This window comes from Oryctolagus cuniculus, chromosome 4 (assembly GCF_964237555.1).
Source record: "Oryctolagus cuniculus chromosome 4, mOryCun1.1, whole genome shotgun sequence".
Taxonomy (NCBI): Eukaryota; Metazoa; Chordata; class Mammalia; order Lagomorpha; family Leporidae; genus Oryctolagus; species Oryctolagus cuniculus.
Window position 1 is genome coordinate 28,565,344 of NC_091435.1, and position 27,789 is coordinate 28,593,132.

The following is a 27,789-nucleotide window of genomic DNA, read 5'->3' on the forward strand; positions in this document are numbered from 1 at the left end:
TCACAAATTACTTACCTTTTTGGTCAAGCTTAGACACAAAACATAGTTTAGGAACTTTATTGTGGGGGCTGGCGCCGTGGCTCACTTGGTTAATCCTCTGCCTGCGGTGCTGGCATCCCATATGAGCGCCAGTTCTAGTCCCAGTTGCTCGTCTTCCAGTCCAGCTCTCTGCTGTGGCCCGGGAAGGCAGTGGAGGATGGCCCAAGTGCTTGAGCCCCTTCACCCGCATGAGAGACCAGGATGAAGCACCTGGCTCCTGACTTCGGATCAGCATAGCTCTGGCCATAGTGGCCATTTCGAAGGTGAACCAACGGAAGGAAGACCTTTCTGTCTGTCTCTCTCAATGTTTAACTCTAAGCAAATCTAAAAATCAGAATTCAGTATTTGTTTTTTATTCTTTGTTCCTGTTGATGTATAGAAAATGTATAATCAAGACATAAAATGTTTCCATCACCTAGAAACTTCTTCCTTGGACCTTCCCCAGCAAACACTATCCCTGCCTCCAGAAAGTCAGTTGAGTAGAGAGTCGCATGTTGTAAATGTGTGGTCTGGATCACATGCATTGAGTAGTGTATATTAAAGATGAAATTAGCCTTAGAAATCCTCCTGCCAATATCCTACCCTTTAATTTAACTCTTCGGAGGAGACCAAGTTGATTACTTCATTCCTGATTAAAACAATTCCTTGAAAGAAGTGTTAACATTCCAGAAATAGATGATATTGTACATGAAATATTTAGAATATGGTAATTAATAAACATTATTTTTTTTGTGAAATAAATTTATTTAATGTTATTTATTTATTTTTTTTAACTTTTATTTAATGCATATAAATTTCCAAAGTACGACTTATGGATTACAATGGCTTCCCCCCCATACCGTCCCTCCCACCCACAACCCTCCCCTTTCCCACTCCCTCTCCCCTTCCATTCACATCAAGATTCATTTTCGATTATCTTAATATACAGAAGATCAGCTTAGTATACATTAAGTATGGATTTCAACAGTTTGCTCCCACACAGAAACATAAAGTGAAAAATAATAGATGATTTTTTTAAATGATGATGAAATCAGAGCAGACCTATTGTCATGTTTAATCCCAGTGAGAGTCAAGTTGGGAATTGCTAATTTCTTTTTTTTTTTTTTTTTTTTTACAGAGGATCAGTTTAGTATGCATTAAGTAAGGATTTCAACAGTTTGCACCCCCATAGAAACACAAAGTGAAATATATTGTTTGAGTACTCGTTATAGCATTAAATCTCAATGTACAGCACATTAAGGATAGAGATCCTACATGAGGAGTAAGTGCACAGTGACTCCTGTTGTTGACTTTACCAATTGACACTCCTGTCTATGGCATCAGTAATCTCCCTATGCTCCAGTCATGAGTTTCCAAGGCTATGGAGGCCCTCTGAGTTCTCCGACTCTTATCTTGTTTAGACAAGGTCATAGTCAAAGTGGAGGTTCTCTCCTCCCTTCAGAGAAAGGTACCTCCTTCTTTGATGACCTGTTCTTTCCACTGGGATCTCACTCGCAGAGATCTTTTGCCAGAGTGTCTTGGCTTTCCATGCCTGAAATACTCTCATGAGCTTTTCAGCCAGCTCCGAATGCCTTTAAGGCTGATTCTGAGGCCAGAGTGCTATTTAGGACATCTGCCATTCTACGAGTCTGCTGAGCATCTCACTTCCCATGTTGGATCACTCTCCCCTTTATTTACTCCATCAGTTAGCGTTAGCAGGTACTAGACTTGTCTATGTGCTCCCTTTGACTCCCAGTCCCTTCACCATGACCAACTGTGAACTGAAACTGATCACCTGGAACAGTGAGATGGCATTGGTACATGCCACCTCGATGGGATTGAATTGGAATCCCCTGGTATGCTTCCAACTCCACCACTTGGGGCAAGTCAGCTTGAGCATGTCCCAAATTATACATCTCTTCCCTCTCCCATTCCCACCACCATGTTCAACAGGGATCACATTTCAGTTAATTTTCAACACTTAAGAATAACTGTGCATCAATTACAGATCTAAACCAGTCATATTAAGTAGAACAGATAAAAAAACTACTAAGAGGGATAATGTATTTAGTTGTTCATTAACAGTCAGGGCTATGCTGATCAAGCCACCATTTCCCATAGTGTCCACCTCACTCCAACAGGTTTCCCTCTTGGTGTTCAGTCAGTCATCACCGATCAGGGAGAACATATGGTATTTGTCCCTTTGGGACTGGCTTATTTCACTCAGCATGATGTGTTCCAGATTCCTCCATTTTGTTGCAAATGACTGGATTTCGTTGTTTCTTACTGCGGTATAGTATTCTAAAGAGTACATATCCCATAATTTCTTTATCCAGTCTACCATTGATGGGCATTTAGGTTGGTTCCAGGTCTTGGCTATTGTGAATTGAGCTGCAATAAACATTAGGGTGCAGACCTCTTTTTTGTTTGCCAATTTAAATTCCTTTGGGTAAATTCCAAGGAGTGGGATGGCTGGGTCGAACGGTAGGGTTATCTTCAGGTTTCTGAGGAATCTCCAGACTGACTTCCATAGTGGCTTGACCAGTTTGCATTCCCACCAACAGTGGGTTAGTGTCCCTTTTTCCCCACATCCTCGCCAGCATCTGTTGTTGGTAGATTTCTGCATGTGAGCCATTCTAACCGGGGTGAGGTGAAACCTCATTGTGGTTTTGATTTGCATTTCCCTGATTGCTAATGACCTTGAACATTTTTTCATGTGCCTGTTGGCCATTTGGATTTCCTCTTTTGAAAAATGTCTATTGAGGTCCTTGGCCCATCTCTTAAGTGGGTTGTTGGTTTTGTTTTTTGTGGAGTTTCTTGATCTCTTTGTAGATTCTGGTTATTAACCCTTTGTCTGTTGCATAGTTTGCAAATATTTTTTCCCATTCTGTCGGTTGTCTTTTCACTCTCCTGACTGTTTCTTTTGCAGTACAGAAACTTCTGAATTTGATGCAATCCCAATAGTTGATTTTGGCTTTGACTGCCTGTGCCTCCCGGGTCTTTTCCAGAAATTCTTTGCCTGTGCCAATATCTTGAAGGGTTTCTCCAATGTTCTCTAGTAACTTGATGGTGTCAGGTCGTAGATTTAGGTCTTTAATCCATGTTGAGTGGATTTTTGTGTAAGGTGTAAGGTAGGGGTCTTGCTTCATGATTCTGCACGTGGAAATCCAATTTTCCCAGCACCATTTATTGAATAGACTGTCCTTGCTCCAGGAATTAGTTTTAGATCCTTGATCAAATATAAGTTGGCTGTAGATGTTTGGGTTGATTTCTGGTGTTTCAATTCTGTTCCATTGGTCTATCCATCTGTTTCTGTACCAGTACCATGCTGTTTTAATTACAACTGCCCTGTAGTATGTCCTGAAATCTGGTATTGTGATGCCTCCGGCTTTGTTTTTGTTGTACAAGATTGCTTTAGCTATTCGAGGTCTCTTGTGCCTCCATATAAATTTCAGCACCATTTTTTCCAGATCTGAGAAGAAGGTCTTCGGTATCTTGATTGGTATTGCATTGAATCTGTAAATTGCTTTTGGGAGATGGACATTTTGATGATATTGATTCTTCCAATCCATTAGCATGGAAGATTTTTCCATTTCTTGGTATCCTCTTCAATTTCTTTCTTTAAGGTTTTGTAATTTTCCTCGTAGAGAGCTTTAACGTCCTTGGTTAAGTTTATTCCAAGGTATTTGATTGTTTTTGTAGCTATTGTGAATGGGATTGATCTTAGAAGTTCTTCCTCAGCCATGGCATTGTCTGTGTATACAAAGGCTGTTGATTTTTGTGCATTGATTTTATACCCTGCTACTTTGCCAAACTCTTCTATGAGTTCCAATAGTCTCTTAGTGGAGTTCTTTGGGTCCCCTAAATACAGAATCATGTCATCTGCAAAGAGGGATAGTTTGAGTTCTTCCTTCCCAATTTGTATCCCTTTAATTTCTTTTTCTTGCCTAATAGCTCTGGCTAGAACCTCCAGAACTATATTGAATAGCAGTGGTGAGAGTGGGCATCCCTGTCTGGTACCAGATCTCAGTGGAAATGCTTCCAACTTTTCCCCATTCAATAGGATGTTGGCTGTGGGTTTTTCATAGATTGCTTTGATTGTATTGAGGAATGTTCCTTCCAAACCCAGTTTGCTTAGAGTTTTCATCATGAACGGGTGTTGTATTTTATCAAATGCTTTCTCGGCATCTATTGAGATAATAATATGGTTTTTCTTCTGCAGTCTGTTAATGTGGTGTATCACATTGATTGTCTTGCGCACATTAAACCATCCCTGCATACCAGGGATAAATCCCACTTGGTCTGGGTGGATGATCTTTCTGATGTGTTGTTGCATTCTATTGGCGAGAATTTTATTGAGGATTTTTGCATCTATGTTCATCAGGGATATTGGTCTGTAATTCTCTTTCAGTGCTGCATCTTTTTCCGGCTTAGGAATTAAGGTGATGCTGGCTTCATAGAAAGAATTTGGGAGGACTCCCTCTTCTTCGATTGTTCTGAATAGTTAGAGAAGAATTGGAGTTAGTTCTTCTTTAAACGTCTGGTAGAATTCAGCAGTGAATCCATCTGGTCCTGGGCTTTTCTTTGTTGGGAGGGCCTTTATTACTGTTTCAATTTCTGTCTCAGTTATGGGTCTGTTTAGGTTTTCTATGTCTTCCTGGTTCAATTTAGGCAGGTTGCATGTGTCCAGGAATCTATCCATTTCTGATAGGTTTCCCTGTTTGCTGGCATACAAGTCCTTGTAGTAATTTCTGATGATTCTTTTTATTTCTGTGGTGTCTGTTGTTACATTTCCTTTTTCATCTCTGATTTTATTGATTTGGGTCTTTTCTCTTCTTTTTTTAGTTAGTTGGGCCAATGGGGTGTCAATTTTGTTTATTTTTTCAAAAAACCAGCTCCTCGTTTGGCTGATTTTTTGTAATGTTTTTCTTGATTCAATCCTGTTGATTTCTTCTCTGATTTTAATTATTTCTCTTCTCCTACTAGATTTGGGTCTGATTTGCTGTAGGTTTTCTAGATCCTTGAGGTGAATTGAAAGCTCATCTATTTGGTGTCTTTCCAATTTCTTGATGTAGGCACCTATTGATATAAACTTTCCTCTTAACACTGCTTTTGCTGTGTCCCATAAGTTTTGGTATGTTGTGCTGTTATCCTCATTTACTTCCAGAAAGTTTTTGATTTCTCTTTTGATTTCTTCTATGACCCATTGTTCATTCAGGAGCATGTTGTTCAATCTCCATGTGTTTGCGTATGCTCTAGGGATTCCTGAGTTGCTAATTTCCAACTTCATTCCTTTATGGTCTGAGAAGCTGCATGGTATGATTCTAATTCTTTTGAATTTGCTGAGACTTGCTTTATGGCCTAGTATGTGGTCAAACCTAGAGAAGCTTCCATGTACTGCTGAGAAGAATGTAAACTCTTTAGCTGTAGGATTGAAAGTTCTGTATATATCTGTTAGATCCATTTGGGCTATAGTGTCGTTTAAATCTACTGTATCCTTGTTGATCTTCTGACCGGATGATCTGTCTATTTCTGAGAGTGGAGTATTGAAGTCCCCCAGTACTACTGTATTGGGGTCTAAGTCTCCCTTTAAGTCCATTAATAAATCTTTTAGATAAACTGGTGCCCTGTAGTTAGGTGCATATACATTGATAATTGTTATATCTTCCTGTTGAATTGATCCCTTAATCATGATATAGTGTCCCTCTTTGTCTCTCTTAACAGTTTTTGTGGTAAAGTTTATGTTGTCCGATATTAAGATGGCTACGCCTGCTCTTTTTTCATTTCTGTTGGCATGGTATATCTTATTCCAGCCTTTCACTTTCAGTCTGTATGGATCTTTGTTGGAAAGATGAGTTTCTTGTAAGCAGCAAATAGATGGGTTTTGTTCCTTAACCCAATCAGCCAATCGGTGTCTTTTAACTGGACAGTTCAGGCCATTCACGTTCAAAGTGACTAATGATAAGTGGTAACTTTGCCCTGCCATTTGCCAAAGATAAGTTCTAATATATGCTTTGAATTCCCTGTGATCTTTTGCTGTGAGGTTTCCTTCCTTGGTTTCCTTCCTTTACCTTCTTTCATATTGATGACCGTGTTTCTGTGTTTCTGTGTGTAACACATCTTTAAGCATCTTTTGCAGGGCTGGACGAGTGGCAACAAATTCTTTCAATTTCTGTTTGCAATGAAAAGTCTTTATTTCACCTTCATTCACAAATGATAGCTTTGCAGGATATAATATTCTGGGCTGGCAGTTGTTCTCTCTTAGTACCTGGGCTATATCTCGCCATTCCCTCCTAGCTTTTAGAGTTTCTGATGAGAAGTCAGCTGTGAGTCTGATTGGAGATCCTCTGAGAGTAATCTGACGTTTCTCTCTTGCACATTTTAGGATCTTTTCTTTATGTTTCACTGTGGAGAGTTTAATTACAACGTGTCGTGGTGAGGATCTCTTTTGGTCGTGTTTATTAGGGGTTCTGTGGGCTTCCTGTACTAGGATTTCTCTGTCCTTCTCCAAACCTGGGAAATTTTCTGCTAATATCTCACTAAAAAGGCCTTCTAATCCTTTCTCCCTCTCCATGCCTTCAGGAACTGCTAGAACCCGAATGTTGGGTTTTTTAATAGTATCCTGAAGATTCCCGACAATATGTTTCAGATTTCTAATTTCCTCTTCTTTTCTTTGGTCTGACTGTATCCTTTCCTGTTCTCTGTCTTCTAAGTCCGATATTCTCTCTTCTGCTTCACCCATTCTGTTTGTAAGGCTCTCTATTGTGTTTTTCATTTGATCTATTGAATTCTTCACTTCAGTCACTATCACAGTTTCCTGTTGTACTAGTTGTTTCGTTTCATTTTGATTCCTCCTTAATATTTCATTTTCACGAGAGAGATTTTCTATCTTGTCCATTAAGGATTTGTGTAGTTCCAGAATTTGTTTTTGAGAACTTCTTAATGTTCTTATCAATTTTTTGAGATCTGCTTCTTGCATTTCTTCTATGTCATCATCTTCATAATCTTGAATTGGGGTGGCTTTTTCATTTGAGGGCGTCATGGTGACTTCCTTGCTTTTATTACCTCGGTTTTTGCGTTTGTTATTTGGCATATTGGAGATATTTGGTTTCTTCACTGTGGTGCTTTTTCTTGTTATACTATGACTCTAGATTAAGTGGACTATCTGTTTTTGATGGAGCCTTAGGGCTTGAGATGGGTGTGGCCTGAGAGCTGTTTGGTGTGCCAAAGGTGACACTCCCAGGTTAGGCGTGGTAAATCTCTCTCTCTCTCTTTTTTTTTTTTTTTTTGATTCAAAAGAGAAGTAATTCCGCACAGCTGAACGAAGTTGGAGGTAGTTAGCAGGCAAATGATATACCCACAGGAGCCAGAGATCGGAAGCTCTTTCCCAGGATCCCCACAGGGAATCTGTTCGGCCCTCAGAGTGGGCTCAAATTCTCCTTCAGCCTCCCACTGGGTTGCCAAAGTTATGGAATTGTAGCGTCTCTGGAGAGTGCTCACGTGAATTCCGTGAGTTCTCTCCCCCACCTTCTCTTTTTTCACAGTCTCAGTTCAGTAGCACCACAAATTTACTAGCTCCTAATCTCCTGTTAATTCGCCCCACCCAGAGTCAGGTTTTTCTGCTAGGCTCAGGGCCGGTGCAGACCTGAGGTCGCTCTGCTTATGACGTATGTCCAAGATGGCGCCTGCTCTTTGTCTTGCTCGCCCTTGAGAGGTGAGCGGAGAGAGAGAAACCCGTGTCCATACTAGTCACCCTTTTTTCTCTCTCTCTCTCTCTTCCAGTTAGCCTTGTGAACTTCCCCCCCCCCGGGGGGGTCGTTCCCTCTAGTCTCCTCTCTCCGCTTGCCTGCCGGTGTCTCGGGCTATTGAGGTTCGGCTCACCTCGCGTTCCAGCGCTGGTGTGTTGAGTCTGCCGCTGATGTCCCGAACTGTGGGCTCCCACGCTCTCCACGCAGGTCCGCTGTGAGTCACGCGTTCCGGAAGAGTTTCTTCTGCTGTTTCCTCCCCTACTCTTCCTTGAACCTGCAGTATCTCCACTTTTATTAAACTATCTCTCCCCGGACTATCAGTGTGCTCCCTTCCTATTCCGCCATCTTGCCGGAAATCTAACATTATTATTTTTACTTACTGTTAAATTTATTAAGGTGATAAGCTAAGAAAACTTTGAATAGCAACTTTTTGCACAGTAAAGCCCTGATTCTAGATAACATTACTTAACTACTTGGATTACTATTTAAAATTTTTTCAGATTCTTTTGAATTCTTTCATCACATTAAGTAAAACAGATTACATATAAATATAATATGTTTAAATGTTTATTTCTATTTGAATTACTATATGTGTGTATATTAAACCATATGGTTTTAATTTCAGGTCTCTCTTTATCTAGACCTATGGCTTCAAGAATTTAGAACAAAGCACAATAGTCTTCTTCAGGTTGCAGAAATACCATAACACCACTTAAAGATCATAGTAATTTCTGCAAATCGAAAAGAGGAAGAGCTTTTCTTAGGACAGTACAGATTTCAAGAATGGATTACTGATATTGATTTTCTTTTAGTGCATAGATCTTGGTTCTTTTTCTAAATTATTTGATGTTTGAGCTGCTAATCGAGTTTTGAAAATTCAAATCACCTTATTGTATCACTAAAACTTTTTAGACTTACATCTTTCACATAATTTTTTGTTAATTTCCAACCTTGTGATTCCCCCATAAAATTATGTATTTTAATACTCCCTTCACCTGTATTACATAACCCGTTTCCTTTTCACCACTCAACTCTATTTTTAATAATGTATTTCCAAATCTGTGTGCATGAATTACATGAAATTTGTTTACCTTAAACAAAAAAAATTTAATAAAAAAATTTCTCATAATTATTAACCCACCCAGAAATCTTGCTTCCCAGAAGTTCTAGTATCAAATCTCTGAAATTATCTCTACTTTCAGAACTAATTCATCACCTTTAATAATATTGCTTTTTTAAAAAGGATTTATTTATTTATTATTTGAAAGTCAGAGTACAGAGAGGCAGAGGCAGAGAGAGAGAAAGAGGTCTTCCATACGCCGATTCACTCCCCAGATGGCCATAATGGCCGGAGCTGCGCTGATCTGAAGCCAGGTGCCTGAAGCTTTTTCCTGGTCTCCCACGTGGATTCAGGGACCCAAGGACTTGGGCCATCTTTTACTGCTTTTCCAGGCCATAGCAAAGAGCTGGATTGGAAGTGAAGCAGCCGTGTCTCGAACGGGCGTCCATATGTGATGCTGGCACCGCAGAAGGCGGCAGCTTTACCCACTACGCCACAGAACTGGCCCCAATAATCTTATTGTTTTATCCTCTTTTTCCTGAGTTATTTCATGTAACTACTTGGGACATCTAATTCCTCCCTCTTTCCCTGGCTATTCTGTGTGACCATTGCTGATGCTCAATCCTTACTGCTTTTGGATTACTTTGTATTTTCCATAGATTCATTCAGTCAAATGATATTTTCTGAGCTGTAGCATGTGCTAACTGAACATTTTTTTTTTCATATTTTAAGCATGATTGTGCTTTACCTGATAGCACAGATAATGCTTGTCTGAAAGGCTTTTAACAAGTTTGTGGAAGCATGGAATTAAACAATAAGTTTGCTTTGATGCAAAAAAAAAAAAACACTTTGAAATCCTTGTAAAACTTTTGCATAACATTCACTTCCCATGAACTTTTGAAAGACTACCTTAAATTACAGGTAAAGACAGAAAACATTCAGTGGCCAGCACTGTGGCATAGTAGGTGAAGCCTCCACTTGTGGCGCAGGCATCCCCTATGGGCGTCAGTTCGTGTCGCAGCTACTCCACTTCCCATCCAGCTCCCTGCTGACGGCCTGGAAATGCAGTGGAAGATGGCCCAAGTGGCTGGGTCCTTGCACCAATGTGAGAAACCCAGAATAAGTTCCTGGCTTCAGTCTGGCCCAGCCCTAGGCCATTGCAGCCATTTGGGGAGTGAACCAGCTGATAGAAGACCTCTCTGTGTTTCTCACTCTCTGTGTCTGTAACTCTGCCTGTTGAATACCTCCTGAAAAAATAAATCTGTAAAGATAGCAAAAATTCAAATAAATATTTTAAGAAGTGATATATACAATAAAGAAACATAAAATTAGTGTAAACCGAGAGTTGATGGGGAAAGGGGGTGTTTTAGATACAGTGCTAGGAGAAAGCATCAGTGAGCAATTGACAGTGGAAGGAAGACTAAGAGCATTGAAGGGGAAAGTTATGCAAGTTTCTATAGAGGTGACATCAAACTCTAATGCTTTGGGATAGGATTAGGTAAACTTATTTCAGAAATTTCACAAGGCCGTGCTGCACTATTGCTGCAAAGTTGTCTGTTGGCTAAGTAGCAGGAACAAGACTGTAGATGTAGACATGGTTCTGGTGAGATTCATGGTAAGCCATGCCGAATGGAATAAGCATTTGCAGTTATATTTTACATTATATCATGTGCATGTCATGGTCGTTCACTTTCCTTTTACAATACAACTTGGCTTTTTCATACTTTAAGTTTTCTGTTTTAAGTTTCATTGTGAATTCATGGCCTTTCTTAAACACCGTGTTTTGTTACCTAGGAAAATTGTGATGATTATTATGTGATGGTCAAATTCCTGAAATTTGGTCAGTGGATCCCTCTTACTCTGGCTTCTTTGTTCCTTTGAAATTGCTCCTGACATTCTTTCTGGCACCAACACTATATTTCAGAAGCATCTTCATTTGTACTTGCCTTGGAAATTAGAATTGGCTGTCCTCCTAGGAATCCTCATTCTATTCTGGGGAGAATAATAAGAGACCAAAAATGCTGTTGGGAATAAATGTTAGTGCTGGCATTGATCACACTCACCGAGGTTGCCGCTGTGTTGCCTTTAGTAATCATAAAATAGAAAAAGTGTTTCAATGTACAGTAATGGATTCCCATTGATCTTCATTTCCTTTTAGCATATCGTCCTCTTGTTATCATAATCACTCTCTCACACATTGAAATTCCCACATACATATGCACATTCTGGTTGAGCTTAGTTGCAAACTAGCACACGACCATATAGATTAGGGACAGCATTGGTTTATTGTATCCAGAGTTGTATCTATGTGCTGGAAAGTAGGGTAGTGGAGGTTACTGAGATCAGGAGTGTAAGTCTTTCTCCTCACCTACCAAAACACATCTTTCCCCCTTACTCTTAGGACAAATGTTTTGTTTGCACAGGAAGATGAAGGTGAAAGGTAACAAAAATTCTGCCAATGTTCCCTTCCCAAAGGTGCCTTTATCTTTGGCTTCTGCAGTAGACTGATGCTTGCCTATCCAGCGGGGTGATCTCCTTTCCCCATGCTCACCTGCTTTCTGTCTAGAGGTCTTTTTTTCTTTCCTAGAATGTAAAAGTTTTGAGAAAAGAACATTTTAGAAATATGGTAACTTCCTCTCTTCATGTTAATGCCATTTCTAAAGACTTTATGTTCCCATCTTTCAACTTTAGGAAGATGAAGAAGCTAAGGTTTAGTGATGTCCACTGCCTCCATAGTGGTCACAAAGTACCAGTTCTAAAAGTCCCATTCCAAGCTTCTAAGAAAGAATTTCTAGAGAAGAAAACCAGAATCTAAATTTCTAGCAAATTCCACGGTTGATTCATAAAACTTGAGAATCATTTTTATTGTAACTTTTGCATTATCCAGTCATTTTCTTTTCTTTTTTTTTTTTTTGAAGATTTATTTATTTATTTGAAAGGCAAATTTACAGAGAGGGCAGAGGCAGAGAGATGGTGGGTGGCGGGGGTGATCTTCCATCTACTGGTTCACTCCCCAATGGCCTCAATGACCAGAGCTGCACCGATCTGGAGCCAGGAGCCAGGAGCTTCCCCCAAGGTCTCCCACGCAGGTAATGGGACCTAAACAATTTGGCCATCTTCTACTGCTTTCCCAGGCCAAGGCAGAGAGCTGGATTAGAAGCAGAGCAGCCTGGTCTCTAATTGGAACCCATATGAGATGCCGGCACTGCAGGCAGCAGCTTTACCTGTTACGCCACAGTGTTGGCTCCATCTAGTCCTTTTCCTTAGAGGAAAGGATCTTAAAATGTCCATGTGATGCAGTAATAACACTGGCCTTGCAGGAATAGTTAAGTATTTAGACCCAAGGGCAGGTGCTGTGGCTTAGCTCCAGGCTTCTGGCTTCAGATCGGCCCAGCTCCGGCCATTGAGGCAAACTGGGGAGTGAACCAGCAGGTGGAAGACCTCTTTCTCTCTCTCTGCCTCTCCTTCTCTCTCTGTGTAATTCTAACTTTCAAATATATAAATAAATCTGAAAAAAAGAAAAGAAAAGAAAAATGACTTGTTAAAAAATATTTAGACATGGAGAGGGTTGTGGAGGAGGACTTGAGAGAACTGTGAATGAGACAGATTGGAGGAATTTTTTTGATCCATGGTGCCACTTATCCAGGATAGAGTAATGAAAACTTGGAAAAAGAAGCTGTTTTCAATGCAGCACAATAATAATTCTAAAAATCATTAGGAGTGTTCAGATTAACATTGTGGGTTGTGTTTTACTAAACCAGTAGCTTGAAGCATGCATATTTAATCCTCACAGTTCATGATTCAAACACTGATTTTCCAATGAATATCTTAAGATAACTCGGGGGACAATGTGATTACTAACTTTGTGTTATCTGCTAGCTCTTTCATTCCAGTAGTTATATTTACTAACAATTGTACAGAATAATGTCCCAACAAAAGAAGTAATAATTTGGGAGATTAGCTCCTTTTTTCCAATTTCCCTAATTTAACATTGATTTAAAGCTACAACAAATAAGCTGAATATATCTACCTGAATTTACTTGCAATAGCTTATGAAAATTAAATATACAGAAAACATTTCAAGAGAAAACTCTATCATTTTTAGTAATTATATGTACTATTAACTACAAAATGGTCTTATATACTCTGAGTAAATATTAATACTTATTTAAATTTTACATAACAATTGATAGTATTTATATAAAATATAAACAAATAGATATTTATATACCAGTTATGTAAATTCAATAAAAATATAGCATGTAAGCTTATTAAAATGTAAAATAAGAAACATGGTACAGCAATTTCAAAATTAACTTTGATAAAAATTGAGTAAATATATGAATTAAATATAGAATGAATGACTTCCAATTCTTAAAACAGAGTAACCACCTATTGCACATTAGTCTTAAAGGCAGGCTAATCAAGTGAAAACTGTGACCAGTGAGCTTTAGGAAATGCAAGCAACATGTAAGAGATAGAAAGTGGTGCTACAGTGGGTTAAGATGCTGCCTAAGAATCCAGTCCTTCATATGAGCACTTATTCAAGTCCCAGCTTTCTGCTTCTGGTCCAGCTCCCTGCTGATGTATCTGAGAAAGCAGTGGAATGTGGCCCAATTGCATGGGACCCTGCTATGCACGTGGGAGATCCAGATGGAGCTCTAGGTTCCAGCCTCATTGCAACCATTTGGGAAGTGAACCAATGGATGGAAAATCTCTTTCTAGCTCTCTCTCTCTCTCTCTCTCTCTGTCTCTCTCTCTCTGTCTCTCTCTCTCTCTGTCTCCCTCTCTGCAATTCTGCCTTTCAAATGAGAGAGAGAGAGTTAGTTCAGATATAACATAAAAGAAGATGATTTCACTCGAAGTGGGCCAAGAGAGACAAGGGAGTCTCATGTACAGTGGAAGTAGGATACAGTTAGAATCCAAGAAATGTGTCATTGTCCCAAGCATGGCCAAGTACTGATTACTCTAACCCAGAGAAACGAGAGCAAGAAGTCCTCTTGGTAAGTAAACAGGGCCTCTTCTGCAGCACCATATTGCAGTCCGTGTTCAGCATCTGAGCCATTTCAGGAGCTGCCATGAACCAATGAGAGTAGAGACACCCTCACCTCCCTGAGATTACAACCCAATGACAGGTCACAGCTCTCCTTCCTGGGCCCGGTCTCCATCTTCTCTTCATGTTCCTAACTCTGCCCACAGAATTCTGTCCGTGCTGTAAGAGGTATCCCAGGATGCTTGCTTGTATGGTACAAATACAGGCTCTAAAGTCAGATAGTCTCAGTTCAAATCTCCCTACTGTATAAACCATCAGCACGCGGTTGGTTTTGATTGTAAACTCCATAGCACTGTAATAAGGATTAGATAAAATGAAACATTAAAAACATGGGGTACTAGAGTACACACCAATAAAATTTTCCACAGATGTCATTTCTCTGTTGCTGAGAAGTACTTGCACAAATTTCCTAGTATTTTAATGCAATGTGATTATCTTTAGATGCTTGTTGGATGCTTGAGTATTCATTAGCTTTGCTAATGACTTGCTGGTGACAAAATAGTCAGATAGATGTAAAATAACCTCTGGTCCTTTATGATCACTTGCATTTAACATCTTAAATGCCAGATTAGACTAGGCACTTGTACTTCTTAAAAATGATATAGCTCTGCCTCTGATTGCCATCATTGAATTTTTAACTTCATTGTGAATTTGTTTACTTTGGCTTAATTCCTGCTGTTCACTGGTAATTTCTTGATATGTAGATACTGCAAGCCCATAGTACATTTAGGAGTCCTTACACACTTTCAGACTGTAATATACTTACCCAGTTTAGTCTGGCAAATGTTAGCCAGTAGCCAACATCATCATATGTGGAAATTATTCAAGCTCATAAGTTAAATTATAAACATCATGGTTGGTTTTATCGCTAACCTTAACTCTATGTGAATTCAGTGATGTCCCTAAGTGGGAGAATGTTTCTGAAATTCCTTCCATCACTACCACAACTGCACAACTGCTGTGTTATCTGAAGAATCCTGAACCAGGATGCAATCCCCATGGTGAAATGTAATCTAATACCAAGGTTCTCAAACCTAGCTATATGGTAGCAAAAATGCATTTTTTAAGTCAAAAATTATTCTAAATTTGTTTGATGGCTCATTCTAGACTCATTAAATAAGAGTGGAGGAGGAAGGAGAAGCAGGTATCAGTATTATTTAAAAGAATTCTGGATGAGTCCAATGTGCAGCCAGAACTGAGACCCATATTCTAGAATTAGAGATTTAAAGAAGATTTAAGAAAAGTGGTAAAGCCATTAGCACTAATTAAGGCTTCCTCTGTGATCTGATCAGAAAAGTTATATATACATATATATATATATATATATATATATATATATATATATATTAGGAAATGCATTTAATTTAAAGAAGAATCTTTCAGGGGCTGGCTTGTGGCACAGTGGTTAGAACACTACTTGGCTGTCTGCATCCCTCAGGGAGTGCCTGGGTTTAAGTCTCAACTCTGATCCTTACTCCAGCGTCCTGCTAATGCACCCTGGGGCACAGCAGATCATGGATTGAGTAATCAGGTTCCTGAAATCCATGTAGGAGACACAGATTGAGTTTTTAGCTCCTGGCTTCTGCCTGGCCCAGCTCTGACTGTTGCAGGCATTTAGGGAGATAAGCAATATGTGCAAAATTTTCAGAAAAATTCAAGAATATTTTCTTGGAGCTATCTGGACATATATAGTTCTGACATTTCTATGAGGAAGAACATATAATAAGTAATAGCTGTGTTTGGAGAGTTTCTCACATTTTTTAATTACAATTTTCAGGAGAAATATGGAGCCAACTAGATGGACAGCAATCCTAGGACTTCATAGGACATCAAATCTGACTTCTCCTCACATAGTAACCAGGCGGATAGATGAAATTGTCATAAACCCACATTATAATGAACGGAGAAAGAACAGTGACATTGCCATGATGCATCTCGAATTTAAAGTGAATTACACAGGTAAAGGAAATCACTTTCTATCATAGAAAGCTCTCAGGAGCGGCACAGATAAGTAGTTGTACTATGGAGTTTGTAGAGGAAATTCAATATCATCAGATTAGTAAATGAAGGTGTCCCTCCAGACCTCCAGATGCATAGAAAATGTGCAAGAAAATGCCTGAGAAAGTGAATTTTATGCTGAACGGCTCTACTCAATTCCACCTTTTTTCTAATGTCTTTCTCAATGCCCAATTAGACAAAACAGCTGCTGTATCTGTGCTCTCATGAAACAAGGTCCCCACATGAATTGCAGCGCTTATCAAATGGTTAGTTGTAGAATTCTGTCCTTGAGGGGAGGCATTGTCTCTTATTCATTTGTGTGTCTGTCCTGAGTCTTACAGGTAGTGAGTGCTTACTGAAAGCCAAGTGGCTTGCAAATTGATGCAGAAGAGCTTTAAAAGTCAGTGACCAATGCTAATGCTTCCCCAAGTGCACTGTAAAACAGTTGCTTGAAAGCTTTTTTAAAATGGAGATAATGGGAGAAAATAAAAAACCTTAGAATATTTGCCCAAATTTGTCATAATTGATCTTGAGCAATAACCTTACCAAGATGTCATAGCAGTGGCACTATTTTATATTGAGTGCCATCTTATTCACAAATCAAACATGAATGATTAAGTACAGACTTAAAGCCTTGCTTACACTATAAAAAGGTAATTAAGAGACTACATAGAAGATCTTAAAAGACAACCTTGGTATTTGGTTATGAAAGAATCATTATTGTACAATGTTTTTGTTTACTTTTTTTCTCCTAAAGGCTGATGTCTAAAAGCTGTTCAGTCAGAATAAAATAAAAAAATTCAGATTTTAAATATTGAAAATGTTTGTTTTTAAAGCTTATTGAAAATGCATCCGTGTCCTTATTTTGTTGTTGTTGTTGTTTTGTGTTTGCCTTGTTTGCTTTTACAGACTATATACAACCTATCTGTTTACCAGAAGAAAATCAAGTTTTATCTCCAGGAAAGAATTGTTCTATTGCTGGCTGGGGAAGGCTTATATATCAAGGTAAATAATCAGATATGAAAAAAATAAAATTCTTACTAGTAAAAAGTATGCCTTGGAACTACCCTATGAAGATTTTTCAACACTTTCTCCCCAAATACAAAAGAATTCCTTCATGCTTTGGCATTCTGATTCTACCCGCTGACAAGAAGACTTAGATTAAAGACTATAAATCGATATACCATTGACATCCCAAAATTATTTAATGGCTTGTTTTCCAAAATCAAAAATGATGCATAGTATATAGAACCAAACATGACTTTTTTAAATATTACAGCACTTCATTAATACTAATTATAACTGGAAGGCATATTCTCTCTCTCTGTCTCTCTCTGTGTGTCTCTCCCCTCCTCCCTCCTTTCTCTCCCTCTCTCTCTCTGTAACTCTTCTTTTAAATAAATAAACAAATAAATACATTTAAAAAGCCTTATTGGTTACAGAACTCCTATCTGTCCTATCTAGAACAGAGTTTCTCCCATTCATTAGTAATTAAGCAAAGGGAAGGATGCTATAGTTTGAAAAAAGAAGGTGATCTCTGTAATCCAAAATAATTACAGCCATTGTATTTAAAACCTCTAATTGTACTCAGGATGAAAATGTACCCAGTCTTGGGAGAGCTACAGGTTCCCAGAATCAAAATTGTCACAGCTAAAATATCCTTAATTCTCAGAGAATCCATCAAGTTCTTAGTCAAGTAATTGCTTGATGATTCTGACAAAGATTCTCCACAGAAATTACATTGTTTTGCTGAAAATGCCTCATGTTTGCTCTCCATAAAGTGTATTAATGTCAAAGACTGAATATTCTTATTTTTTTAAAGCTGCACAGTTGATCATCACTGCTAAATTTTTTTTCAAAGATTTATTTATTTATTATTTGAAAGGCAAGAGTTACAGAGAGGCAGGGGCAAAGAGAGAGCGGGAGAGGGGGAAGGGGAGGAGAGGTCTTCCACCCACCTGTTCCCTTGACTGGAGCTGGACTGATCTGAAGCCAGGAGCCAGGAGCTTCTTCCAGGTCTCCCACGTGGGTGCAGGGGCCCAAGGACTTCGGCCATTTTCCTACTGCTTTCCAGGCCATAGCAGAGAGCTGGATTGGAATTGGAGCAGCCAAGTCTCAAACCAGCGCACACATGGGATGCCAGCACTATAGGCAGCTGCTTTACCTGCTATACCACAGTGCTGGTCCTGTATATTTTTATATTTCTTCCACTTGAAAAATCTTATGATTTATTAAATTTGAAATTTACAGAGCAAAAATGATTCTTACATTGATATGTTCTCTTTTAAATTTGAAAATAAAAGATACTCTGTGACTACAATGTTGAAGCTTCAAAAATTATCCTTTAGCAAAATTTAACTTAAAACTTCAGGAAATGGTTATTTTTTATAGCTGAGTGAACTTGGCTCACATTTACTTATTGTTACTGAAGATATATAATTAATTGACTTAACAAAGTCTCTAAGAGTGCCATGGAGCCAGGAAAAAAATTACATCTGAAATAAATTTCATTTAGAAATAATGGCCAGGTCATGCTTAAATACTTTTAGGGTAATGATAATTTTAATGAATTTTATTAAGTTTGCATATTGATTTCTATTTAATTAATTTTATAAAATACCAGATTCCTATCTTATGAGTATATTTCACTAATTAATTAGATAAGAAAACCATGAACCAACTGTTTATCAGGAAGAAATTAGGTGAAGAATTAGTTTGTTAAATTAAGACAGTAAGTAATCTTCAAAGAGCTTTACTGAAATTTTGATGCATATGTGTGTATATATGTGTGTTTATTCCTAATTATACTCATGAAAGTCATGTTGACAATAGATGTTAAATATAAGAGCACTGTTCAAGTTTCCTTTACCAAAGAGTTTAAGCATGCTTCCAAAAGCATTTCTTCTCAATTGAGACACACCAAAGATGGCTGAGGTTTTTATTTATTTATTTATTTTTTTGACAGGCAAAGTTAGACAGTAAGAGAGAGAAAGACAGAGAGAAAGGTCCTCCTTTTTCCATTGGTTCACCCCCCGACTGCGGTTTTATTACAAAACTAAAGGCTACCAAGCAGATCTTTGATCCTTACAGGATAATGGTGATTATCCTAAATTTGAATTTTCTCCCCCACTGCAACCTCTGCAATTCATTTTCTTAAAGTCAAACATTAAAAGTCATCTAGTAGTGTGCTGCTGAATTTTCTGACACAGCTGGCAATAGCCATTTATGCTTGTCTCCTTCCAAAACCCATGTTCCTTGCCATGCTGGTCCTTTGAATCAGCAATAGTGGGAGTATTTGGCAGAAGAGGAGACATATTGGGATTTTCTTTTTCTGATGAGCCAATTATTACACATTTACAAGCCAATTACTGAGTCTCATATGTGCTGCATTGCACCTAAGTTGCATAAACAGACACACATAAACCCACACATGCATACACATTTCCTCAGTCTTATTGAGTGCATGGATTAAGTTTAGAAGGAAGTAATGTCACACAGACTTTCATAATAGTGTCATATGAACTAATTTATCATCAACTTTCTTCTTTTCTTGAGGGATCTAATACAGTTGCTAATTATTAGAAATTGCTTATCATATCCCTTTCTGGAGTATCAACACCTGCTTGTTTCACATCTCTTCTAGGAAATGGTATCTCAGTAAACAGAGATTCATACTTCAAGTGAATGAGTCATTTCATAAAAAGAATGGGAGTACACCTTGCTAAGAAATGCCTCCTTTGTCTTCAACTACATGTGGATGACAAATTGATTGCCTCTAGACCAGGACACAGTTCACCAGAGCTTTGTCCTGTGCTCCATGTGCACCTGTTCACTCACATAGCACCACAAAGTAGCTGAATACCTTTATACAGGACAGAACACCTCCTCAGGTGTCAAATGAAAAGCACTCCTGGATTTCTGAGTCATGGATAATTTCCATGAACGGCAGTCTTTGTGTCAACAAGCTTTTCTTTCATGAGCAAAATTATAACTGCTTAAAAATCACTGAAGGTGTCTAAGGACCATTTAGTTCAAGCTCCCATCCCTACAAGTCTCTGGGAGTGGGAGGAAGAAGTGCTTTGCTGCTATCCATTTGGTGAAATCAACAGATGGGCTCTATTATGTGCTATAAAATGCAAGCTTAGTGTTTAGTTCTATTATATATACACACATACTCAATAACGATGGTGAAATGTTGAAATAAGTAAGACTGATGGTTCATTCAAGGATTCGTGCTGATACCTTCTGACTGACTGACTGCATTTTCCATTTTGAGCAGGTCTCACTGCAGATATATTGCAAGAAGCTGAAGTTCCTCTTCTGTCAAATGAGAAATGTCAACAACAGATGCCAGAATATAGCATTACTGAAAATATGGTATGTGCAGGCTATGAAGAAGGAGGAATAGACACTTGTCAGGTAAATGTGTAAAACTGCTCAATATACATGTTCAGAAAGCTTTGCTATATAATTATTTCATTTCTTGACAATAATTTGAAAATAAATAAATCATCAAGATACCTTAATGTCACCTCTTCTTTTACAAAGCTGCTACTTTTCCCTATTTGTGCAGTCCTGTTCAGTGGATCTGTGTATTAGAAACAAAATTAGATTATAAGAGCAAGAGTTACAAATCAAATTATATTTGTATGTGAGGCAACCAAGTAAAATAAGAAGTAGTGGGCTTGGGTTGAGCAAGAGACTGTGTACTTTACCTAAAAGGATTTATTTTAAAATTTTCAATTCTTTTAAACCCTATGTAAGCAATATAAACATAATATGTCTGAGGGCAAAATTGTTCTATGGGCCTCTAATTTTCCTCCCTAAATTTAGAATATTATCCAAGTGTTCAGTGACATGAAATAATTTCTAGAAATTTATCTTAGATGAAAACCATCTGGGATAAAAATCCTGGCTAGCCTAGTTAGAGCAAATTTACAGCTAACCAAGTAGGAAGCAAATAAAGAACTTATTTTTTTGCCATTATTCTGGGTCCTGAACTCCTATACTAGAATTTTCATATTATCTTTTACATTGTATTTTAGAGATCTAATACCACAAATTACTGCATTGGTAATGCCAATATTGCAATACACTTGAAATGTTGATAGTTTTTAACTGCATGATCATCTGAAAAAAAATTCCACCACATAGGAATTTAAAAATATTGGCATTTTGCTCTAGGATTTAGTAAATAAATCATCTAGTATGTTATCTGCATTTGAAAAACTAATAAAATATTAATGCAATAGTATCTACTGGGTTAAATTAAACCTGATAGAACTGACCAAATAAATTATTTATAAATGTAGAAGCAGCAATTTATATTATGAGAAGACAGTTTCACTGTGTTAAAGTGTAACATCTTGTTTTATAAATTAATAATTATGCTTATATGTCTGTATATGTGTCCTCTATTTAAATCAATGTCTCTGGTTATATTAAATTTTCAGTTTAGTTTTATGTGTATTCTCCTTTGATATACACTCACAAATTTAAGACATATTGAATAACTTTCTCGGTTAAGATTTACCTCTTCATCTCATACTTCCCTTTTAAAATGAAAAGTGAGCTAAAGGTAAGATACATTGCCACTTAAGGGGAGATTTATAGGATTATTGTACAGAAGAGAAATCAGCGGTACAACTTCAATTACAGTTAATGGGGATTGTGTAGTGGACACCTCACACAGTAGGCAAAAAATATGACAGCAAATGCCATTGATGATGTTAGAGTTACATTGAGCCAATAACTCATGCCAGATCTCTGAAATCTTACAGTTGGCTCTGATTTCTATGCAGTCTGAATATTTGATTCATTAGCAAGTAAGAAAGCTCTCACAGAAGGCAATACCTGTGTAATACAATGTTATCATCATTAAGTAATCAGTACCCTAGATTGTCACATGATTTTCCTTTTTCAGCTTTAATGCTATATTTTATATGAAGATTAACTGATTAAATGTGAATGCATTATTTAAAACTGTGAACATATATTATTCATCTATTACTTGAATAAGCTCTTTAAAAGAGGATTTTTCTGTCTTAAAGTGTCAAAGAACTTGCCTTAATCATTCACAAGTTCTTTCATATCTCCTAGTTTACCAAAAGCTTGCATTTTTGAAGCAGTTGTCTGATGTAAAGAAAACAAGAATGGCTAGAGAACGCCTTTTCCTTATAAAAATGCAAGTGAATGGCACTCTACTCATACCTCAGAGTTGTATTCTTCACCAGTGGTTTCTAAAGCAAGGCTTCCAGTACCTCTGATCAGCAACATTCAAGACTTAGTAGAAACACAAATTCTATGTCCCAGAAACCTTGAAAGTGGGATCAGTAGTGTAGGATTTATCATGTCCTTTAAGTAACACTGGTACATTCTGAGGTTCAAGAATCTTTGTATTAAACAAAAATGATCACCAGCCCCTACACTAGAGTCATTCATGACCTAAAATGGTAGTGTATAGATGACCTGCAATCGTATTTTTGAATTGATTTGCTTTCCATTCATGTATTTATATGAATTGACCACATATCCACTATTTTCTTTTTCAATTCACTCTTTAGGGGGATTCGGGAGGACCACTGATGTGCCAAGAAAACAACAGGTGGTTTCTTGCTGGTGTGACGTCATTTGGATACCAGTGTGCCCGGCCTAATCGTCCAGGGGTGTATGTGCGAGTTCCAAGGTTCACAGAATGGATAAAAAATTTTCTAGATTAGAGAAAATTTCCTAAAACAAACGTGAAAGTTTGGCAGTTTTCCCATTCCACTTTAAGGAGCATGGAAATTGAGAGTTTTATGAAAAAATAAATAACAACCTTCATTCTTACATAAGTCACAAAAATGCTGGGGAAAGATGAAGGGAACAAAACAAATGCCTGTTTGCCATAAAAAGTAACTTTAAATACATTTGATTGCATTGTGAACAGGTTTTTTTTTCACAGATATCATAATTGTCTTTGCCCTTAATCATTTTTTTCATCACTTTCTTTTATTTAAAATAATATTATTTACAAGCACATACTATACACTTAAGGAAGCTTAAGCAAAATTAAGAAAAGATATGAAATAAGTTGTTTTCCAAGATTACCTCATGGTTTAAAATAAACTAATATAATCTATGTAGCTCCTGTTTGGCTTGCTATTAGCAGAATCTCAACAGTGTTCCCAACTTTTATTTTCAGATGCATTTCCATTTCAACTTGAGTATAATCTTAATATTTTATCTGTTCCTTAAAAATATTATTGTAAGCTTGTGGATATTGCATATTCCTGTAAGATAAGCTAATTAAAAAACAAATAGGCATAAATTTATTTATCACCTAGCATCGTAAAATAAATTAAAATAGTTACTCTATACAGATCATTTCTTACCTGGATTACCCATCTGCCCATTTATTTCCAGCTAGAATTTTTAAAGCTCCAAAAATATTCATACATATTAAAGAAATGTAACTATTACAAATGTTTTCCTTGGTTTATGTGAAAAACTTACTTAGACACAGCTGAATTGCTCATTAGGTTGCCAAAAATGTGTAATAAATGAATTTGCTTCACTTATTTAATCTCTTGGATTATTTCCAGAGTAAGAACAAACTGGAATTTAGCTTACTACACAGAATGTGTTGAATTGTTTGCGGGAACAAAATTCATAACTACTTAATACAACACACACACATACACACAAATACATACACAAACACATTCTTGCATGGTCCATATAATAGAAAAGACAGTAAATATTAAAGGAGTAGAAAGAAGGGACCAATCAGTCTGGGCTGGCTGAACATAGGAGACTTAAACCACACCCAGAAGGAATGATTATTGTAGATGCATTGAAGGGTACACTGACGACCACCACGCAGGTGGGAGTAATCTCTCAAGTTCAAGGAAAAGGTATCAAGGTATCATTAGAGAATAAATTCTTTTATCAAAAGACTGCTGATTGTTGGAGAAAGGAGATTAAATGTCATAGAACTTTTCAATGACCTGATCTTAACAGGAAAGATGGAGCACTAGGGGTAGGGTATGTTGTTTATCTTCAGTACTTGAAAAGATTTGTTTTGTATTTTATTTGCATTTCGAAACACACATTCCAAGTATTTTCTGAAGCAGCAAACACAGCAGATACACCATGGATTCATATTCATTTTTCAAGGTTGAGATAAAATTTTTAGATACTCCCAGCACAACATCATTACCATTTTCTAAAAGGAAGGACGTTTATTGAATCACCTTTAGTCATGTAGGGGTTTAGTCACTGGTGCAGGAACAATTATCCAGACTTGGATAAAGATAAAAGGCAGAGCCATAACCTTTCCCTTATGCTTTTCTGCTTCTGCCTTGTATCTGCAGCTGTCATAATCTTGGGTGGCATAGACAAAAGAAAAAGCCTAGTTTTTCTCCTGATATGGCCCAGCTAAAGGGAGAAATGCATGATGGTTGATTGGAGAGAAGAGGTAGATCCCAGCAGCTGGTCTCCCAGTGTAAAAAGATGGGCAGCCAAGAAAAGAAATAGGCTAACTATGGGCAGGTCTAGGATTAGTTGCAGCTGTGCCTTCTCTCAGTCTCCAAGCAGCTGGAAAGGGCCAATGCCCACTAATTTCTATTTTGCCTCTTAGTTTTGCCAACCAACTCTAGTTGTCAATTGTGTTAATGAGAGCACTTTATTATTCAACTGGGGAAAAGAGGGGATGGGGAAAAGATTGGATTCCCCTGTTCACTCTAAAACCACAACTTTCATTCTTACCACATTTAAATAGTAATTTGTTTTCATTTCCAAGCATTGATGAGAGATGTATCTGTATTTTGCTCATATGAGAGAGACAGTAAAACACCCATGATCGATCTTCAGAAACAAGAACTCTTTATTTGGTTCAAAGGAGTACCAGGACATTTTAAGACGAGATAATTACAACTCTCTGGAGAAAAAGGAGTCAGACACTTGAACTAGGAGAAGATAAGACAGAAAGGAGCCACTGTTTACTATCTCAACCAAAGAGTTATCAACAAATCTCCACCCATTGCTTATCTTAGTTTCTTCTTTCCTGAAATATCAGTGTTCTGTGCTTCCACTGGTCCCCAGTATAAGACCTCTTTTTATACTAATAGAGGATAAATAGAACTAGGTAAACCTTAGAGGAACTCTACAACTACCTGCTTCCAGTGTCAATTCTAAAACCCAAACAATCGTGTTTGTTTTGTGGGCAAGGGAGGGACCATACTGATTCTGGACCTCTCAGAATTATATAGGCAACATGTGAAGACATATGATTTATATTGTGTATGCCACTTCAATTGTTCTAGATTGACTGAATTACTGTTTATACAGCTATTAATAAAGTAATTCTATTACAAAATCTGTTGAATTTTACACTAAAAATAATTTTAAGGCACATGTCTTGCACAAGTGAAATTAGACAATTCTTGCCTGTAAGTTAAATGTCTGAGATTTATACCACAGTTAATGAAACAACTTCTTATTTCTGAAGAGATTTCCTAAACATTGTCCCACCAAAACCAAAAGAAAGAAGGTGAACCACTTCTAGCAAAAAAAAAAAATTCTTTATAGTAATATATTTGTGTGATGGTAATATATTGTGTATGGTGTGAATTTAATTGATAATAGTAAACTTCTTTAATCAAAACAACATGTATTGAAAAATGAAATGCCATAAAAATAAATATTAGAACAGTCCATTTTTATCAAACATTTATGCAAAGGTAAAATATATTTGCACACTGTAAATTTCAATACAATTTACATCAACTAGATTACACCTTATGACAAATGAAAGAAATAAAAATAACTGCTTCCAACACACTCCTGAGTGTTGACAGCAATTTTATCTGTGTGGTCCATTCCATTTACTTGAAGTTTGGTGCATCCTTTAGCAAAATAAGCATGTCTCACTCCATTATTAGCACAGCGCATTTTGTAAATGAAATAACAAACATATAAAATTATTTTAACATTTGCCTCAAGGGGGAGCTTACAGTTCATCTTGCAGATCCTTTGAGAGTTCAAGCCATTGCAAGCTAATGTTCTGATGCCATTCATTATACAGATCCAGAATTACAAAACCCTTTTCTTTTCTGGAGCCAAGTCAATAAATCCTTATACTTCCATGCCACTTTCCTTTCTGGTACTTTTCGAAATCCACAGTGTGGACTGGTTTGGGCTAGTTTTTGTTCTTCCTTTACTGAAAAACACAAGGAGAAGTAAGTTCAGTGTATGAAATTCCTTATCAGACGAGGCATATCTGGTCCAATGGAGATTTTTCAGGCACTTATTTAGAAAAAGATCCTTCTTTCACCAGCAATTTTTCCCATTCCTACAAAAGTTCTGGGTTATTCTCATGTGTGATGATGACAGATAGCCCTTATGAATAGTAAATGTATATATCTTTCTCTGTTTGATCTATCACAATTTAGAGCTCAGATATGCACATACAAAAATGTGGCTGACACAGTACTAAACACTTTCATTTAATTCAGCAATAAAACTTTATTTTCTTTGCTCAATGATTTTTGAATTTTTTTTTTTTTTGAGTAAAGCAATCTTGCCACTGAAACTGCCACTGTGTGCTGAATTTCCTGTCAAATCATCAAAATATTGTACTAAGTGTACGAACTGGCTTATTCCTCTTCCTCCTCCCTGTTAAGTTTTCTGGTCTTGTACATAAGTTGGTTCCTGAAAGCTCAATCATCCCTTAGACTCTAAAACCAGTGTAATTCAGTAACAGATTCAGGCTTTGGTAACTTAGTAGTATCTGCATTTTTCCAAGTCTAAGATAAAACTTCACTTTGGTCAGATCTAGAATTCTGGCCCATATTTACAGCCCATATCTAAGGTTCTGCTGTCTTCTGTCTTTCCATAAACTGATTGCATTTGTGGCTTCTGTACATATATCTATTTGTGAGTTTACTCAAGTCATCCTCCATTGTCAAGATCTATATCTACAAGGTCTAATTTCCTAAGGATTATGTCTCTCCTGGATCATTATTCATAATCTGTCCTTATTTTACTCTGTTCTACACTTATTCATCCTCTGACCAATTCCATCCATCCAGAGCCTAGCCTCCCACATCTGCTCTTATCCCCAGAGACACGGCTCCTCCCCACCCTATCCCACAGTCTCAAATAACCAGGCCTTGCAAAATTCCTTCAACGAGAGAAATAAATCAGTTCTAACATACCTTTCTTTTACCAGTTTTGTCAATATTATTTAATTGACTTCAACTTAATTATTTTGTGGTTAATAATATGTTATGTCCAAACTTATGTTTTGTAGATTTTTACCCAAATAATATCAATACTTTTATTCTACAAAGTCATTCAACATAAATGAAAACTACATCAAGCTAAGTTTATCAAAGTACAGAAATTTTTTACATGGTTAAAAAGGTGGTTAAGTTGTTAACAGTGGTATTGTGTAGAATTAGTATTTTGTTTCAGGATTATCAGTTAAGGGAACAAGAGTTATTTGGACATGAAATGGAAGGATAGAAACCATCATGTGTACCAGACTGGCATTTAAACTTTCTGCAAGACACTCAGATGATAATGGTGATGAGTCTTTCATGAAGTTTCTCCTTGCTCTCCTGGAAGAGAGGAAAAGCGGAGGATCTAAGAATGAAGAATTAGGTTCTAAGTAGATTCTGGCATGTAGGGTGGTCTATTTTGGTTCATTTTCTCACTCTGAGAATTTAAGCAAGTGAAAACCACACAGGTTTTCAACCTATAAAAACCTGGGGACTGAATTTGCTATTTATGTTATATATTAAGTTTGCATGGATCAAGGGGAATTTATCTCAAATCCTTCTACCTCATTGCTTTTCACAGTGAAAATCATCTTTCCATTGGTAGCCTTAGGAATTAGAGCAGGAAACTAAGTATTTACTATATGCTGA

The 27,789-nt window shown here is 37.3% G+C and overlaps 2 protein-coding genes across 6 annotated transcripts in view; one reads left to right on the forward strand and one right to left on the reverse strand.

The window, feature by feature from the left end:
• Nucleotides 1–23,520, forward strand: part of TMPRSS15 (transmembrane serine protease 15) — a 146,019-nt gene extending 122,499 nt beyond the window's left edge. For both annotated transcript variants that reach the window (XM_070071911.1, XM_070071912.1), the window contains 4 exons: nt 15,657–15,838; nt 16,787–16,882; nt 20,157–20,296; nt 22,441–23,520. In XM_070071911.1, coding sequence (XP_069928012.1) covers nt 15,657–15,838; nt 16,787–16,882; nt 20,157–20,296; nt 22,441–22,596 — 574 coding nt within the window. In that variant the 3' untranslated portion in view covers nt 22,597–23,520. The remainder of the gene's footprint in view (nt 1–15,656; nt 15,839–16,786; nt 16,883–20,156; nt 20,297–22,440) is intronic.
• Nucleotides 20,389–27,789, reverse strand: part of CHODL (chondrolectin) — a 55,278-nt gene continuing 47,877 nt past the window's right edge. For 2 of the 4 annotated variants that reach the window (XM_051819192.2, XM_051819193.2), the window contains exon 6: nt 24,726–26,078. In XM_051819192.2, coding sequence (XP_051675152.2) covers nt 25,994–26,078 — 85 coding nt within the window. In that variant the 3' untranslated portion in view covers nt 24,726–25,993. Of the gene's footprint in view, nt 20,466–22,966; nt 23,161–24,725; nt 26,079–27,401; nt 27,481–27,789 lie in introns of those variants that run through there. The other 2 variants (XR_011387758.1, XM_070071914.1) reach the window with 2 other exon arrangements.